Consider the following 16,592-nt stretch of genomic DNA (forward strand, 5'->3'; position numbering starts at 1 on the left):
GGAGGAGGGGAGAAAAGAGGGGGAGGTCCTAATTCACTATAGAGTTGATGGAAAAAGACGTCAGAAGCGTCACGCGTCATTGAGTCAGCCGAGATGGTTCAGTTTACGTACAGCGTGAGGTTGACGTACTGGTGACTGCAGTGGAGGAGAGAAAGGGGATATTTAACACCTTCAAGACCAGGTATAGTAATGTTGAGTTTTGTTGCATCAGATCATCAGAAATTGATATGGTGTTTCAGTCCTTGTGTTTTATACCATTGACAGGACATTTGTTTTGTGGTTAAAACTTGAAGGTCAAAAGACAAAAGAAAGGTGACTGTCATAAGCGGCTGTAATATTTTGAGAAATTTACATTTTAGTGACATTTCAAAACAGAAAGAAATATCATTCTGGATGAAATGGCACACATAATAGATTAGCTATTTTGGTAAATCAGTATTGAGTAGTTGTTTGAAATATAATTTTTTCTCAATGGAAAACAAATAAAAAACATTAGGATGGCATTCATAATATTAAAAAACAGTGACACACAGAACTTTTCCTCAGATATCTGCCCGCTTCTTCTCAAGACTACAGTTGGTGAGAGTGGTGAGATGATTTCAAACTTCTTCTCTACCTCAGGCTCAAGACCACGTACATTAAGCACTCAAGTCGTTAGATACATTTTTCCATCCGGACTCTTCACTGAATCATCTCTGACTTGTTTTATCAAGGCCCCACCAAATATCCAAACCTGTCCTAAATTTCAAGAGGTTTGAAAAATAACTTGCGATGTCCACTGTTTCCACTTTGGAAAGAGGTCACAGGATCACAGACCACATGAAACTTTGATGGGGCAATGGAAGTAAAATAGGTGTCACAAACACAAACACTTAACTCAGAGACCTTACCTAAAGTATATTTCTATATATTTCCCTGGAGCTTTAGCTGCTGGTTTGTGATGCTATCTGTCAGGATGCCCTTCAGTCACCTCCACTCATCCAGCTGATGCCCCAGCATAAGGAGAGGAATGACATCATGGATGCTGTGGCAACATGAGACATGCAGGCCGGGCGTCTCTCCCGGCCGGCATGTCTGTCACGTCTGTCACGTGCTCCTTTTTCTCTAACCCTCTCTTTCGATCTCTCTCTCTGCTGCTGTGAGGAGAGGGGTGGGATACTGTATCAACTGCCTCCACTTCCTCCCTTATCCATTTCTCTTGCAATCCCCATCTCCCTCCCACCTCTCTCTCTCTCTTCCTATCCCCCGCTCCTCTCTTCCTTTGCTAAACTGAAGGTGAAGTCCTCAGCCCACCCTCCCCTTGCCATACCCCTCCCCCAGCAGCCCCGGCTCAGCCAATCAAAGTGTACGGTGGGGGCAGGGCATAGCTGACCACCATTCCAGTGCAGCACTGCATTCACCGACAGCCAGGCAGCTAACAGAGAGAAGCTAGGAAAGCTAGCACCACAGCACTGAGACACAGACAAGACACTGTGTGTGTGCCAGTGTGTGTGCAACCCAGGCATAGCTTCTTCCCCTTCACTGTTTTACTAGCACTTTAACCTCACAACTCTCTTCAAGTGGGACTAGGGCAGCTCAGGCCTGCTTTCCCTCCACATTAGGATAAAGAAGGGATCAGTGAAGGACCAACGAGAGCTTGGATATCGGTTGTTCTTTCCTCCCTTTTCTCTCACCTCCGTCCGTCAGTCGGTGACAGCCCTCGCATACGTGCAGGCAGGATGATAGCGGCACAGCTTCTGGCATATTACTTCACTGAGCTGAAGGATGACCAGGTTAAGAAGGTGAGTGACTACAACACTTTTACTGTACTCTTCCCTCTAGAATGGGTCAGTTTTGTAAGAGTAGACGCTGCTGACAGCCACGGACACCGGTTGATGGTTGATGCTCCATGCATATCAATATGCCTCTGGGGGCGTTTGATGAGGCTGGGCGAGGACGGAGCTTTGGGAGGGATGCCATGATGGACATCTGATTTAATTTTGATGAGTGGTTAGTCTTGTCTAGAGTAAGTATTGGAACAGGAGTGTGCAGTTTGTAATAAACGCAGTGTGTGTCCTTGAGATTAGGATGTGCCAGCTGGGTGGGCTAGCTGGTGGTGGTCGTGATGCAGTGCATGCTAGCCCCCCTCTCATCGCTAAGGAGCGTTTCCGGGGCATCGGTTGCCGGGGCGTCTGAAGCAGACAGGTGTCTGTGAGCTAGGGGCTGCTGGGAAGGAAGCCGTGAGCACTTCCTCTCTCCTTCCCTCTCTTCTCTCTGACTCCTCTCCGTCTCTCCCTCTCCATCGTCATGGAAACGGTTAAAGTGCCAAACCACACCTTGCCTCACCATCCTGCTCCCCTGACACTAGGCCTGTAACCAAATCAATTCCCTCGCTCATTCCCGTGGATAGGAGGGAACCTGCCCGTTAGTGATAGACAAATGTTGACCTCAGATCAGAACAGAAACAAGGCACGACATGTAGATGTCAGAGAAGCATCAGAGCATCTAGTTGTCTCAGGACACACATTATACATTAATAAATCCATTGGTTTTGACTTGACCTGTGTGACATCCCCTAGAGACTGAGTAAAGACAGAGTGGCTCGTTCTCTGACCGAGTGTGGGATAGGATTTGTGATTTCATACGTGACGTGTAGTGCAGCATGTGCACGTGCCCCTAGTACTGTAGCTAGCTAATGTGTGATTCACCACAGCAGTGAAAATGTTCAGGCCCCTGGGAATAAACCCAGTTAACCATTACATTCCTGATTAAGACCAGTACGAGGGCTGATTCAGCAAAATGTTATATGACGTCAATTATTATGACAGTATATTATACTACTACTATACTTAATTGAACATTCTCATAATGAATTCTAATATATCTTAATGATAAAAACATGTTGACGCTCCAAAATTGTACTAATATTTATCATTGTGATGAAATCAGATGGTCTCTGATAGCGTGCATTACATCATGTTTGTAGCCTAGTACTACTAAATTACTAGCGCCCAACACATACTCGTCTCTATGTGAAGGCTGCACAATGCTATTTATATCAGGACAATCATTCTCCAGCTATCGGCTCTACAGCAGTAATATTGTTCAGCTCAGCTCTTCTTTTTGGAGCCACATAGCCACTGATGAATACTAATGCCACTGCAAGAGATGATATAATAATCTGTGGATCCTAGCCAATTGTTCCCTCTGGATTGTGTTCCATTGCACTCTGGAAAAATATGACAACTTGTAATGTTTGTCTGTCTTCATATTGCTAAGTACCTGCACTCCATCACTGGTTGAGTAATATACAGTATCATAACGATACATAATAGTTAGGGTCAGTAAAAAATCATGACCCAAATCCTTGTATATACTGTATCATGATGACATATCATCATAACATATTGTATCCATTCTTTCCTGTGGTGGTCTATAGATCGACAAGTACCTTTACTCCATGCGTTTCTCTGACGAGACGCTGCATGACATCAAGTGTCGGTTCCGGCGGGAGCTGGAGAACGGGCTGGGTCGCGACACCAACACCACCGCGACCGTCAAGATGCTGCCCACCTTTGTCAGGTCCATCCCTGATGGATCAGGTAAAGTGTCAAGTTCATACAGAGTAAACTTCAATACAATAGTGGTTCTGTGTGGCTCAGTTGGTTCACGAGCCAAAACGGGTCGCCAAAAATTGTGCACAAAGTCATCCATTTTGTATGATATGTTACATCATTAAAAATTAAAAATTCCTGCAATTCGGGTGATATGTTACGAATTCAAATTCATTTAATATGTTACAAATTGGAAAGTGCTTATCCCGTTTAATCTCTTTAATAAAGTACAGCAATATATACATTGGTAATAATCCACACTGATGATGTCAGCTGCCTCTCTGCGTAACAAAAAAAACTATACATTCATAACCATAGGATAATGGCATGGATCCCATTTGGACCTGCAGCTTGCATATCTACTGGCATGTCCTTTCAGGCTACTTCTATGCAGTAAAAGCACCAAATTACCACTATTGGACCTTTAACTCTACATAGAAAATAGTGTTTATACTGTAAGCACTTTAAAGCACACTACACTCCCAGCTTTATCTGTCCTGCAAAAATGTGCTGAGTTGTTTTAAATGGCCAGTGCCATTCTGTGACATTAGGCTTTTTGTGTGTACTGTGTGGCCCCTGTATTTGAAGTTGGCAGGTCATATGGCCATCTAGCGCCATTGTTGTGAGCCCAGGAGCAAAGCAGTGCTCTCTGTGGCCACTAGTGTGTCTATGGGCTGTCAGTATGATTAGCTGTGCTATAGCAGTGCATGATAACATTTAATTTCGCTGACGCTGATCATTCAAATGCTAGATACAGAGACACTGAGCTCATGCAAATGATGCAGCGGTCTACCATTGGGGTAGTTGGGTTTACTGGGGATAGTTGGGGTTATTTTTTTCAGTTTATAGTATATAAAATGTATATGTTGTAGTTTAGTTTAAAGTTACAGGTAAGATGTATAGTTTAAGACATGAAAAAAGAGGAGATGAGTTCACTGTTTGTTTCCTTGTTTGTTTACTGCTGATTGCCTGTCAACATCATTTAAAATGCCCAGCCCTCGTAAATTAATAACTAGAGTATTGGGTTACATTAACAAATGTAATGTTAAATGTCAACAGGCATACAGTTATTACTTTGGAGAAGGGGAGGGGAAATACTATATGTAAAATGTTGCCTGATAATAAAATGTCAGAAAGCTATTTTGAACTTGCTGATAGTAGAGGCCACTGATAGTAGAGCCCACTGCTGATTGTAGAGGCCACTGCTGAGAGTAGAGGACATTGTCAAGAGGTTTACTCCAAACATCCAACCTATGCATAGACCAGGGTGGCCTGTCTTTGTTTGTAAACAGAGCGTCCTATGGACAGTAAATGCCAAGGCCCAACAAGGCTAGCCTTGCAGAGGGGTCGTATCATAAAGCCTGTCTGCCTTGAGCAGTTCCCTGTCATCTCGCATGTTATAAATAGCCATCGTTTTCAGCCACTGGACATGAGAGGGTCTGGGAAGGGGGATTCAGTCAAAGTTCAAAGTTAAGGCTATGGTGACAGCTGACAACTGATATGTATCAAGTATGTGAGATGTGTGTAATAGTATTATCAACAATTTACTTAGTTACACAGGCCAATTACAAGCCATCAATGCCATGATCAACAAGATAGCAACACATGCAATATATTTTCTGTGACAGTTTCTTTACAGAGTAAGGCACAATGAATATCAACAGTGGAGAACGCTTTTAACTGCTGGCCCTTTACTGTAAACTACAATCTAGATGGAACAGCAGCACTCTATAACAGTGTTATAACAGAACATTACCTAGTTAGCCTGAGGATAGAATTCTACTTTGCTTTAATGGCAGTTACAAATGGAGTCATCCTCTAGTCTGTAGACCATCAGACACACCTCCATCCAATACAGCTCAGTGACATTTCATTCCAGACAGGTCAAGGGAACAGATTGTGATAATGCTTTGTGGTCAACACCAGACAGATGTAGTGTAATTAGATCAGCTTGGTGCCTGATCTATACAATCAATATAAACAGGCCTTGCTTTACCTTTTGAGGACAGAGTATGATTTTGTCTCCTTTCCTATAATGACATATAATCCTGATATATAGCACCTGGCAGGCAATAAATTCAGTTCACCTAAAATTAATGATGTAGTTAGTAACACGCTGCTTGAAAGACACTAGAAAATAGGTCATGTTGTATTTTCTTCTGCATTTTTATTTTATTTTCTCCAATCTGACAGAAAAGGGAGATTTCTTAGCTCTGGATCTGGGTGGCTCCAACTTCCGTATCCTGCGTGTGAAGGTGACACAAGACAAGAAGCAGCCGGTTCAGATGGAAAGCCTGGTCTACGAGACCCCTGAGGACATTATCCATGGGAGTGGGACGCAGGTCAACAACACCACAAAACACCACCAAAAAACAAACCAAAACACCCTCAAAAACACAACTAAAAATCCTCAAAACTCCCCAAACACTCCCAGACCATCGCCTATAGTCTCATTCACTCACATCAGAGGTTCTCCGGGTCAAACAATAACGAACACTCTGTATAAAAGCAGTCACTCAATATTTTTGTATGGATCTGTTTGTCCTATGAAGTGGATGTGACATCAAGACCCCCATCACTACACTGTTGACCTCTGTTGACTGTTGAAACTCCCCGAGAGGGCAGTTGGCAACTGTAACGTGATACCCACAACAATTCTGTAATGAGAGAGATCAATTGTGATTGGTTGAAACAAAAAAACATTCCATGCTGTAACCGATAGGCCTACAGAGTGGTCGTAGTAGAGGACTGACTTGAAGAACTGCTGGCCACCATCATGATTTTATTTATTTATTTATTATTTCACCTTTATTTAACCAGGAAGGCCAGTTGAGAACAAGTTCTCATTTACAACTGCGACCTGGCCAAGATAAAGCAAAGCAGTGCGACAAAAACAACAACACAGAGTTACACATAAACAAACATACAGTCAATAACACAAAAGAAAGAAAAATAGAAAAAACGATGTACAGTGTGTGCAAATGTAGAAGAGTAGGGAGGTAAGGCAATAAATATGCCCTAGAGGCGAAAATAATTACAATTTAGCATTAATACTGGAGTGATAGATGTGCAGATGATGATGTGCAAGTAGAGATACTGGGGTGCAAAAGAGCAAGAGGGTAAGTAATAATATGGGGATAATTCACCAATTCAAACCAGTTTAATTGTTAATTAGGTGTTTGATAAGCCAATATGGTTGCCTTGCTGCTACTGTTATTATGTGTAATTGTATAACTACGTGCTTCTGTCTCACTCCTCAAGGCAAGTTATTTTTATGTCTGTAGCTCTTTGACCATGTCGCAGAATGCCTTGGTGACTTCATGGAGAAGCAAAAGATCAAGGATAAAAAACTCCCTGTAGGATTCACATTCTCCTTCCCATGTGCACAAACTAAACTGGACGAGGTAAGAGGTTCCAATAATGTATGCTTTTATAATGTTTAATGCTTTATTTGAGATGTTGAGAAACCATAATAAATGGCATTATAAAATGTATTATATTTAAGCATAAGACAACTTTTAGGGTTTGAGTTTGATAAGTTCTGTTGTAGAGTATATAACTGTGGGGGTGGTACCTGCCTGGGGGGACAAAATCCTAATAAAAAAATTATGTCCACAAAGCCAGCACTAGCCAGCACTAGCCAGCACTAGCCAACATTAACTAAGACTAGCTAAGACTACCTAAGACTAGCACTAGGTGGTCATAGGACAGATGTATTAAAGAAAGTGCTGTCTATTACAGGCCGTCTTAGTGACTTGGACAAAGAAGTTCAAAGTGAGTGGTGTAGAAGGCATGGATGTCGTGAAGCTTCTGAACAAGGCCATCAAGAAACGAGGGGTGAGCTTTCTTATTTCTTAACCATAATTGAATTACCACGTGTGCCACTAGAAGAGATTTAGAAAACATATTGTATTTGTCAGGACTATGAAGCTGACATCATGGCAGTGGTCAATGACACAACCGGAACGATGATGACCTGTGGGTTTGACGATCAACGATGTGAAGTTGGCATCATCATAGGTGAGGATACACAGCATTCAATACAATTATGTTCACATATGCACAAAAAGGGTTATTGATAAAAGGTGGTAAAAGAACTGTTCAGCTTGCCAATGGCAAAGAATGGCCATGGCTTTGTAGACTCATGTTAATTCTAAATTCTACACAGAGAGGCACAGCTCTAATGAAAATTAAGCAGATGTCGATTTTGCGGCACAGTATTCTCCTGTGGCTTGCCGTAGTGCTCCAGACAGGTTATTTACTAGGCTGGGTATACTTTCAGGTACTGGTACTAATGCCTGCTATATGGAGGAGCTGCGGCACATTGACCTGGTGGAGGGAGACGAGGGCAGGATGTGCATCAACACAGAGTGGGGGGCGTTTGGGGACGACGGGTCCCTGGAGGACCTCCGTACAGAGTTTGACCGGGAGATCGACCGAGGCTCCCTCAACCCTGGGAAACAGCTGTAAGTCAAGATGCAGGGCCTGCATTGTACTCAGGACTGCTATGTGGAATATGTGTTGTTGCTATAACGGAGTTATAACCTAAAGCTAATTCCAGTGCAATTTGTCAGTTAAACTTCCATTGAATCAGGCACTTTTTGCAGCCTCAAAAGTGTCATAAAATCACTACAAGTGGTAAATATATAGGACTCCAGGCCAGGGGCTTGCCACCCTCACTGCCAAGATAAAAAAGAAAACATTGTAGATATTGTTTAACCCAAGCAGGTATTTACAAAATCTCCAGGAAGAGTCATGTTACATAACAATAAATCCTCAGAGAAAGTAAAGCTGTGTATTTGTTTACAAGCCCTAAATATCAACTGACAGTGTCTCTGTTGTGTCTTTGTCTGGGAAGGTTTGAGAAGATGGCCAGCGGGATGTTCATGGGAGAGCTGGTCCGCCTCATCCTGGTCAAGATGGCCAAGGAGGGACTGCTGTTCGAGGGTCGGATAACCCCAGAGCTTCTGACAAAAGGGAAGATCGAAACTAAGCATGTTTCAGCCATTGAGAAGTAAGAGGTCAACCATGGACAGTTTCTTCCAAGTAAAATATACACAACTCCATTGTTTTTGTGGACTATATAACCTCCATTACATACAATGAAAAGTTATTTGAGGCTAAGTGAGTTGTAGAGCTCAAGCACTACATAAATGCTTGCCATTGACCTCTCTCTCCCCATGACAGGAGCAAGGAAGGCCTGACCAAATGCAAAGAGATTCTAACGAGGCTTGGGGTGGAGCCTTCTCAAGAGGACTGTGTTGCTGTGCAACACGTGTGCACCATCGTGTCCTTCCGCTCTGCGAACCTCATCGCAGCTACACTGGGAGGTATCCTTACTCGGCTGAAGGACAACAAGGGAGTCGCCCGCCTGCGCACCACTGTGGGCATTGATGGGTCGATGTACAAGATGCACCCTCAGTGAGTACTCAATCCTACTGGAGGTCGATAGGACCTCCTCTGTGCAAGAACACAATAAGAGAACAGAAAGGAATTTCAAAATAGCCACAGGTGTCAAAGAATATGCTGGTCTCTACCACAAGTGATGATGCAATAATTTATCAAGACTGACATTTCCCTGAGTACTAGGCTTCGATACAGAAATCCAAACAGCTTGTAATCTCTTCCATCCATCCGCCCTTCTCCTCTCTCTGCAGATATGCCCGGCGTCTCCACAAGACGGTGCGGCGTTTGGTGCCCGACTCTGACGTCCGTTTCCTGCTGTCCGAGAGCGGAAGTGCCAAGGGTGCTGCCATGGTGACGGCAGTGGCGTACCGTCTGGCCGACCAGACGCGCCAGATCGCCCAGACACTGGCCGAGTTCCGTCTGAGCAAAGCCCAGCTGCTGGAGGTGAAGAAAAGGATGAGGACGGAGATCGAGAATGGCCTGGGGAAAAAGACTCACGACTCAGCCACCGTCAAGATGCTGCCCACCTACGTGCGCAGCACGCCTGACGGAACAGGTGACCAACAGGAGGGGGTTGTGGAAGGATGAATGGATGGATAGCAGGAAGGATTTAAAGAAGGAATTAATATATCTTCTCACCACTATTCAGAGTTGGCGGGAATCAGTTCCATCTGAATTGTAGTCGATTCAGGAACTCAATTACACCTCCATAGAGGAATTCCTTGTTCAACTGTTAGGGAATAAAATGGGACTGACCCCCCACAAAAGTTTAAAAGCTTCAGTGTTTTCATAATTGGTCTACTTTTTGTACTTTTGTATAATCCTTGGGCATTTGCATGTTAGAATCCCTTCATTTTTACTGAACTATCACCCAATATCCATGCCTAATCTGAACAGACAAACAGATTAAGGTCACCGACCTCAAGCAATTCACTATGAGAATCCACATTTGAAGCATGAGAATGTCTTATGGAAATAGTGGTAGTTTGTATGGTATTGTAATATCATTAGCTAATAAGCCAGCCCTCATGTTACAGAAAATGGGGATTTCCTGGCTCTGGATCTGGGAGGGACAAACTTCCGGGTGCTGCTGGTTAAGATCCGTAGTGGGAAAAGGCGTACAGTGGAGATGCACAACAAAATCTACGCCATTCCCATCGAGGTCATGCAGGGCACGGGAGAGGAGGTACAGCAATGGCTGAAATGACTAAATGTCATTAGCCAAAAGCCATTCGATTCGGTCTCAATTCATGAACTATGATTCATCCGTTTTCAAATGTCCAGATACGGACTTCTGTAATTTTTTCATCCATAAATTGAGTCTAATTTATTTCTGTCTGCACTGAAATACAGTCAGCACATCATCAAGCCAATTAATCATTAAATTCATAATTTAATGAATGCAGTCAGCGTATGATTAAAGCCGTTTTTTCCACCGTTTCCTCCAGCTCTTTGACCACATTGTGTACTGCATCTCTGACTTCCTGGACTACATGGGCATGAAGAGCGCCCGTCTGCCTCTGGGCTTCACATTTTCCTTCCCCTGCCACCAGAAGAGCCTGGATGCGGTGAGTAGTTTATCTGCTGGCTAACATCTACCCTGGATGAGAACACAAAATATATCCTGTCACACAAGATCCTCCAAAAATGGAATCACTCTCACTGACAATTATGATCAACATTCGCATTTCACAGTATATTTCATTGATCGTTCTCAGAGTGACAGTCGTGTCTGCTATAACTATAAAATATGTGGATGCACCGAATATCAAGTTAATGTATTAAGGTGATCGTAGAGCTGGGACGATAAACCGAAAATGATTGACACCGACCACTTATCGAAGGCATTTCGCTGATATCGTTAATTACAATAAGTAGCCTATACTAGAGAAATATGAAGTTTGAAATTAAATAAGTTTGCTAATATGGGTGATTGTTAATGGGACAATTGATGGCTACAACAATAAATCGTTTTTGTTTTTGTTTAAAGTGTAATAAAAAAACTGTGGTGTGCATTGTTATAAACGTATCGTTCTATTTAGTGTCATTTCATAAATTAACGCAATATGGATTTTTGGCCATATCATCTAGCTCTAGGTGATCGTAGGGTAATCCAAAAGTGCCTTTTCTGTTTTTCAGGGTATCCTTGTGAACTGGACAAAAGGCTTCAAATGCACAGACTGTGAGGGTGAAGACGTGGTGGAGCTTCTCCGGGAGGGCATCAAGAGGAAAGAGGTGAGGTTGGACACCACGCCTTATGTCACACCACTGTGATAGTATGTCACACCTCCCCACAATATAACGCCATAGAGTAGAATCAAATAACTGGTGTGGAACCAGTTGCCAACAATTTTTCAGTGAGAATCACTACTGGCTCAATGATTTGTCGCTAGAAGTCGCTGGATGACGTTTTGCCGTTGCCGTGACAAGTCACAGCACCAATTTGCCCTGCACAGCTGCAGTCCCCGACATAGCGTTTTCGCCACCTCTCCCACCGCACACCCCCTCCCCTTGTGCTTCTCTGCCTGCGTGTGCACCATTGCAGTGACTTTTGTTGCACAGGCAGCTTCACCCATTGTTTGCGGTAGAAAAGTTTGAGTGAGAAAAGTCGCTAAATTCTATCAAAACCATAGAAACCCTTGGTGGCAAACCTCCCCAAAGGCAGCCTGAAAAGTAGTTGAATTTGTTGCTAAGCCCTTTTACCCAAATAAAAGTCACTGGAGGGGTCTGAAAACTCTAAATCTAGCAACAAAATTGCTAAATTGGCAATACTGTGTGGAACTCTCATTACACTCATGCACCATAACTGAACTGCCACTCCACTGTCTCAGTCACCATCAACATTAACAGCCCATGTAATGGTTGATCTCATTCATAACACCATTTATCAACAATAAATCACTCTATGCGGTTGGAAATACTGATACCATCCCAGGTAATAATGTATACATTTATTAAACAATGCAAAATGCCAGACCACAATCTATTTTTAAAACAATAGCATATCATGCTAAGTTATCATTAGGGGCATGTTCTAGTAGCATATGCTATGTCTCCATTGGCAACTTTCAGCAGTGCTGCAATAATTCAGTTATACTCAATGTGCTTCAGTCATTCTGGACTTGTTGTTCTGAGGGGTTCTCAGCCCAAATCACACACCAACATGTTTCTCAGTATCTTTTTTATCAATTTCACCCTTTTAGATGGAGGATGGAGTAAGTATTAGTTGAATGTCAATGAGTAAATTCATTCAGGAAAAAAACTAAACAGGTAAAACGGAGCCGCAATGCCAGTCTCGAAAACCTGTCCCTAGGCAACACAGTGACTGACTAGAGCCTGGTTTCAATGATGGACCATTTTGGAATAGAGGAAGTACGTCGCTACCTATGTCACTACTTTATCGGCTTGAATAAAATACAAAATATTGGCTAGCAAGATGGAGATCACTTTGGTTATTTTTAAGGAGTACATTTCGCAAGTGGCTATTTTGCATCAACTACCTTAACTAAAACCACTGCAAAGGTATTTCCTGCAAACTTTGGTTTTGAATCGCGACATGATTTGTGGGAGAGCCAAGATAATTGCATTTTTTTTATCGACGTACTGTAGGTAGTGACCTAGTTCATCTATAACATAAGAGTCCATTACTGAAACCACTCCCTAGTCACTGTGTTGCCTAGGGTTGGATTTCTGAGACTACCGCAATGCAGAGCTATGGAAATTGTTTAAATAGCATGTTATTAACATGAGAAAATTGTAATAAACAAGAATGCAAAAATGACTGTAAATCTTTACAGGCAAAGTATAAGGCAAATTAACTTGAGTGTTTGTTGTGACTATTTTTCTGACCCTAATTGCGAGTTTATATTTCTAGCAGCAAAAAAAAAAATCTGGATCTTTACAAATGGGAATGGATGATATCTCTTTGTTAATTGCGTGTGTGTGTGTGTATGTGTGTGTATGCCTGTCTCCTGTCTGAGCTTCTGCATAATAATGAGTGTGTGGAGGGTCAGTGGGTTGCATTGTTCTTAGAGTGCTATTTGAAAGGTTGCCATGTCTGATATCATCTTTCAGTTGAACCAGCCATTCACTAACATTTCCAGGGGAGAAAAGTGGTTCATTCATTGAAAAACAACAATTTGTACACACCAACACTCACACTGAAAATAATATTTGAAATGTACTCAATCAATTTACAGTTTGTGTGTTCTTGTTTTTTGATTTATGACATGATGCATGACTCTAAATGGAGGTTTGTTTTCTGGTTGTGACAGTAAATTAAGGTGACGAATGAGGTTACTATTTAAAGCATTGGGTGAAGCAGAAAATGTATAGTTCAACTCACTCAAATGTACTGTTCAACTCATAATGTTGTTTGTGTGTTGCGTGTATGTGTAGGAGTTTGACCTGGATGTGGTAGCTGTGGTGAACGACACTGTTGGAACAATGATGACGTGTGCATATGAAGAGCCCACCTGTGAGGTTGGACTTATTGCAGGTATACAGGCCACTACTTAATTTAATAAACACTTGCAGTACAAAATTGTTTTTTTCTATCAATTGCAAAATAAGTTGATGAAATTGGATACAAAGCTAATGGCTAAAACTTTTATACCAAATTGTATATCATTTACTGTAATGTACATTGTAATAAGTAGTATATCCGCATTACATATAATACTGTACAGATTTATAGACCTGGGATGTCACATGCATTATAGACCTAAGACCTGGGATGTCACGTGCATTCTAACAGGGACAGGCAGTAACGCGTGTTACATGGAGGAGATGAGGAACATAGAGACGGTGGAGGGGAACGAGGGACGCATGTGCGTCAACATGGAGTGGGGTGCCTTCGGGGACAACGGGTGCCTGGACGATATCAGGACGGAGTACGACCGCGCCGTGGACGAGAACTCACTCAACGAGGGCAAACAGAGGTGACAAATGAAAAGTCAAACTAGTAAATGGCTCTCTGAGCACAGGATAGGTTGAAATTCGTTTTTTGGTTGTTGTTTTGTTAATGGCCTGAGTGTGCATCTGTACTTTATTTGAACCAGAATCCTTTATTGACTCTAAAATACTTTAATGTTATCCATAATAAAATGGTGCTTGGTATTGATTGTTGGTATGTTAGACTAAGAGTCATTGATGGCCTACTGTACTAAGCTCCCTGAGGAAAGATGGGCCTAAGTAAATAACTAAGTTATATGCCTCAAATTTTGGGTATGTTTTACTTCATGTCTCAGGTATGAGAAGATGTGTAGCGGCATGTACCTGGGAGAAATTGTGAGGAACATCCTGATTGACCTGACCAAGCGTGGCTTCCTGTTCCGTGGAAAGATCTCTGAGACGCTGAAGACCAGAGGCATCTTTGAGACCAAGTTCCTGTCCCAGATAGAGAGGTAGGGAACGTGATTAAACAAAAAAATATTTCGCTGTACTTAAATTCGACCCTATTAACTAAGGATATGTGCCTGGGGGTGTGCATAACTATCCTGTTGTAATTTTGGATGTACAGAGATTATCTACGCTGTTGAGAACCAAAACTTAATACAATTACAAATTGTTCACAACAATGGCATCTACATTGCTACAAACACATAAGAACATGATACAGACACCTTTATGAGACTATAACCAATATTAGGCCTACCTGTATGCACAAGTAACTATTCAGTATCCAGTGACCCAATGGCTCTTGATTGACCTTTAACCCTTTCTTTCCCCAGCGATCGCCTGGCCTTGCTGCAGGTCAGGGCCATCCTACAGCAGCTGGGTCTGGACAGCACATGTGACGACAGTATCATCGTCAAGGAGGTATGCAGCACCGTGTCCCGCCGTGCGGCTCAGATCTGCGGAGCCGGAATGGCCGGCGTGGTGGACAAGATTCGCGAGAACAGAGCGTTGGACCACCTGGACGTCACTGTGGGGGTGGACGGAACACTCTACAAACTGCACCCACAGTGAGTGATGGAGGGATAGAGAGAGAGGGAAGGAGATGGAAAAAAGGAGAGCCAGTGTTAGCTCATAGCAAACTAAATCCAAAGCTTCCTTTAAATGTTAACTGGTGGAAATTAAAAGCATGTCCATAATGACGTGTGATATTAGTGTCAGAGGATAAGGACATTTCACATCTGCTACATCTTGTCTACTTAGATATTATAGAAATATAACTGAGTACAACTGTAATGAATCCGCATCATCAATTCAGTGATATGTCCTATGAGAGACAATTATCCTTATACTCGTCTGACTATGTGTGCCTGTCTCCCTGTCTCTCCAGCTTTTCCCGGATCTTCCACCAGACAGTGAAGGAGCTCGCCCCCAAGTGTAATGTTAACTTCCTGTTGTCGGAGGATGGGAGCGGCAAGGGTGCAGCCCTCATCACAGCCGTGGGCTGTCGCCAGAGAGCGCAAGAGGCGCTGCAAGCGTAATGAGCAGCCCCTCTCGTCACCTTGACAACGCCCTGCTACTCCAACTTTTCTTCCACCCACCGCACAGCCCTTCTCTCCATCTCCCCATAGCCCCGACCCGGAAGCCGTGACTCCACCTCTGCCCCACCTGGCCACTCTCACAGCCGGAGACATGTCCGCATGCATAGGGAATTAAAAATACTAGAATATTTAACCTTTATTTATTTATAATGTTTGTACATTTTCCTCAATAGCTTGTTGTCTTAAGTATCTGATAAATATAGTGCAAAATGTGTGTATTGCATAACAAAAGTTGGATTTTGCACCAAACCAAAAAGTTTTCTGTACTTTCTACTGGATATGCGAGTTACAAGAGTAGTAGTATTTTGGTGGAACTCTCAATTGAACCAGTGAACATTTGATCCAATGAATGAAACTAACAACTCCTTTATAGTGATTACACTCTTTAGATATCTTTTCCAAAAAGGCCTCTGTGCTTATAGGGTGGAAAGCAAGAGTCACGGCTGTAAAAAGTCATAAAAAAAAGCCACCTACAGTACATACACTACCCCCCCCCCCCCCAGTTAAAGTGTTCTACCTTGTTGCTACATAAATGTGAATTACTACTATACTTTAGGTGTTGTGTTTTGTGTTCAATCCCACCTATACCTACGCATTGTGTGCACAAAGAATAAATGTTAATTGGGCCCCAAGATAAGAGTGGCTACTCCGAGCGCTTCTGTGTGTACTTGTGACTGAATGTCTCTGTGAGTGCTACTGTAACAAGACCTGTAGCTTTACATGTCCAAAGCTGTATGGAGAATGCATGCCTTATTCTGAGACAAATGGAGGGTACTGGATCCTTTTATTTTATATATCAAAATAGATTTGTGTTTCAAACTGTGACACGTGAATTCATTAAATTATATTTTGTTGTGCAGTAAATACTGTGGAGATGTCTCTTTCTTAGAATTTCACTGTCCAGGAGGAGCTGATTCTACAACAACCTTCAAGACATGACAAAAGACAACTCCAATGATAGATGGACTATTTTAAATCTAAATAGACAGAATTCAAGGGTTCTTCCTTGTTGGCTATCACCGAAGAAAAAGCTGAATTAATTCAAGTTAAACATGGTATTTAAAATTCCATATTAAACTTAGTTTAGGTAAAGCAG

General features: G+C 42.5%; 1 protein-coding gene across 1 annotated transcript; it reads left to right on the forward strand.

Moving 5' to 3' along the window:
• The first annotated feature begins 1,374 nt into the window (after positions 1-1,374).
• On the forward strand, positions 1,375-16,360 carry LOC106587516 (hexokinase-1). Its single transcript, XM_014175978.2, has 18 exons — positions 1,375-1,781; positions 3,419-3,581; positions 5,787-5,935; positions 6,878-6,997; positions 7,335-7,430; positions 7,514-7,613; positions 7,876-8,059; positions 8,452-8,607; positions 8,781-9,014; positions 9,251-9,555; positions 10,037-10,185; positions 10,448-10,567; positions 11,139-11,234; positions 13,398-13,497; positions 13,756-13,939; positions 14,249-14,404; positions 14,732-14,965; positions 15,286-16,360. Exons 1-18 carry the CDS (start codon positions 1,719-1,721, stop codon positions 15,434-15,436), a joined length of 2,760 nt encoding a protein of 919 aa, XP_014031453.1. The 5' UTR covers positions 1,375-1,718; the 3' UTR covers positions 15,437-16,360.
• Positions 16,361-16,592: the final 232 nt, after the last annotated feature.

The sequence above is a fragment of the Salmo salar genome, chromosome ssa02, assembly GCF_905237065.1.
Source record: "Salmo salar chromosome ssa02, Ssal_v3.1, whole genome shotgun sequence".
Taxonomy (NCBI): domain Eukaryota; kingdom Metazoa; phylum Chordata; class Actinopteri; order Salmoniformes; family Salmonidae; genus Salmo; species Salmo salar.